General features: G+C 42.0%; 1 protein-coding gene across 3 annotated transcripts in view; it reads left to right on the top strand.

The window, feature by feature from the left end:
* The window catches only part of Hsd17b2 (hydroxysteroid (17-beta) dehydrogenase 2), a 99,948-nt gene that overhangs the window by 59,611 nt on the left and 38,468 nt on the right, over window positions 1-1,869 (top strand). For 2 of the 3 annotated variants that reach the window (XM_013509198.1, XM_005413241.2), the window contains one exon: window positions 603-1,116. In XM_013509198.1, the coding sequence (XP_013364652.1) occupies window positions 603-946 (344 nt within the window). In that variant the 3' untranslated portion in view covers window positions 947-1,116. Of the gene's footprint in view, window positions 1-602; window positions 1,117-1,869 lie in introns of those variants that run through there. The other variant, XM_005413242.2, reaches the window with a different exon arrangement.

The raw sequence follows: 1,869 nt of genomic DNA, 5'->3' as shown, positions 1-1,869 counted from the left end.
GTTATATTATAGATAATGTATTATATGGTATATATATTTAATAGTCATCAAAACACATATACTGTACTAGAATGTCTATAGCAGCTGAATTTATAATGGGCCTTAAATTGAAAACAATACAAATGCCCACCAAAGTATATTGGACAAATAATTATGGTGTATTTATGTAGTGGAAAGCTATGCAGCAAAGAAAATGAATGCACAGTACACAGATGGTTTCTAGTTTTGAGCAAAGATGCTGACTCTGAAATGCACACGATTGTATTTACACAGCATTTAGAACCAGACAAAATGTGTGTGCCTTGTGAATGAGGACAGTGACTCTTGGGGAGGGGCGGAGGGATGACCTCAAAGCTAGCTCCGTTCTGCTGTGGATCTGTCTGCTGGTTACACAGGCTGACTACTTATTAAGAGCCAATCACGTGTGCTCTTTTCTATCTGTAGGTTTAAAAACAAAAAATAAATGGCACTATGAAGCGCAACTTTTGAAAGGTGTTTATAAATACTGATCCTTCCAAGCAGAGGCCAGTTCACAGTACCTGCTGTCTTGATATGGCCAGGCCTTCCCAGCACCTGATGTTGTTTAACCTCTCATGTTCCAGATATCGCAGGCACAAGTGATGTATGGGCCAAGAAAGAAAAGGACATCGTGGATCATCTTTCCCAAGAGCAGCTGAGGGACTACGGCCAGGACTACCTTCTTCTGCAGAAGAATTTCGTCAGTGCCATGGTACGCCATTGCAGCCCAGATTACACCCCAGTGCTCCGGGACATCCAGCACGCCATCTCTTCTCAGAGCCCTGCTCCCTTCTATACGCCAGGGACAATGGTTTCCCTATGGCTCTGCTTTGCCTCCTTTTTCCCTACTTGCTTATTTGATTATTGTGTTAAAAAACTAATTGGCCAGGATCAGGGCATGCCCAGAGCTCTACGCATGCCTAACTAGACCTCAGTGTCATAGTCTTTCTAGAAGGACTATGCCTGGATGTTGATGGCTGCTGATTCATCAGGGAAGTGGCTGCTGAAGTTTGGCTGTGGCAATTTCTCTCTCTGTCTCTGTCTCTCTCTGTCTCTGTCTCTGTCTCTCTCTCTCTCAGAGACAGGCCTTACTATATAATTCAGGCTGGCCCTGAACTCACTATGTAGCCCAGGCTGGTCTCAAACTCATGGTGATCCTCCTGGCTCAACCTTTTGAGTGCTGGGATTACAGGCATGCACCACCATGCCTGCTATGCAATTTCCTAAAATAAGACAATAGTGAAATTTGTTCTATCAATTAACTCTTCATTTTATGAAAGATTTTTCTACAGCATGTGATAGTGTTCGAAACAATTTTACCTGCAATAGAACTTCTTTCCAAATTGAAAGAAAGGTCAAACCTCACTCTGGCTTTTATCAGCTAAGCTTACTTCATATCCTATATCCTCTCTTATTATTTCAACAATGTGCACAGCACCTTCACCAGGAATAGAGTCCATCACAAGCAAACATTTTCTTTTCTCATCCATAAGAAACAACTCATCATCATTCAAGTTTGGTTATGCAGATGCAACAACTCAGTTACCTCCTCAGTGGGGAAGGAGGCCAGAGGGAAGGAAGAGATACGGAGACAGGTGGTTGTCAGTAAGTTCACTGCATGTTGGCCTGGATCACTGTGCCCCAGAATGACTGGCAAAGAGCCCTGATCACCAGATCAGATATAATAATGACAAAATAATTGAAAATATTACCAAAATGTAATAGAAACACAAGGTGTGCACATGCTCACAGACTTGCACAATGTATGATTGTCATAAAACTTCAGTTTGTAAAAACCTCAATATCTGTGAAGCTCAATAAAGCAAATCACAATAAATGGAGGTATGCCTG

This window comes from Chinchilla lanigera, unplaced genomic scaffold (genome assembly GCF_000276665.1).
Source record: "Chinchilla lanigera isolate Chin_1 unplaced genomic scaffold, ChiLan1.0 scaffold00163, whole genome shotgun sequence".
Classification (NCBI taxonomy): domain Eukaryota; kingdom Metazoa; phylum Chordata; class Mammalia; order Rodentia; family Chinchillidae; genus Chinchilla; species Chinchilla lanigera.
The sequence above is the reverse complement of the archived record's forward strand: the minus strand, read 5'-3'. Positions and strand labels throughout refer to the sequence as shown.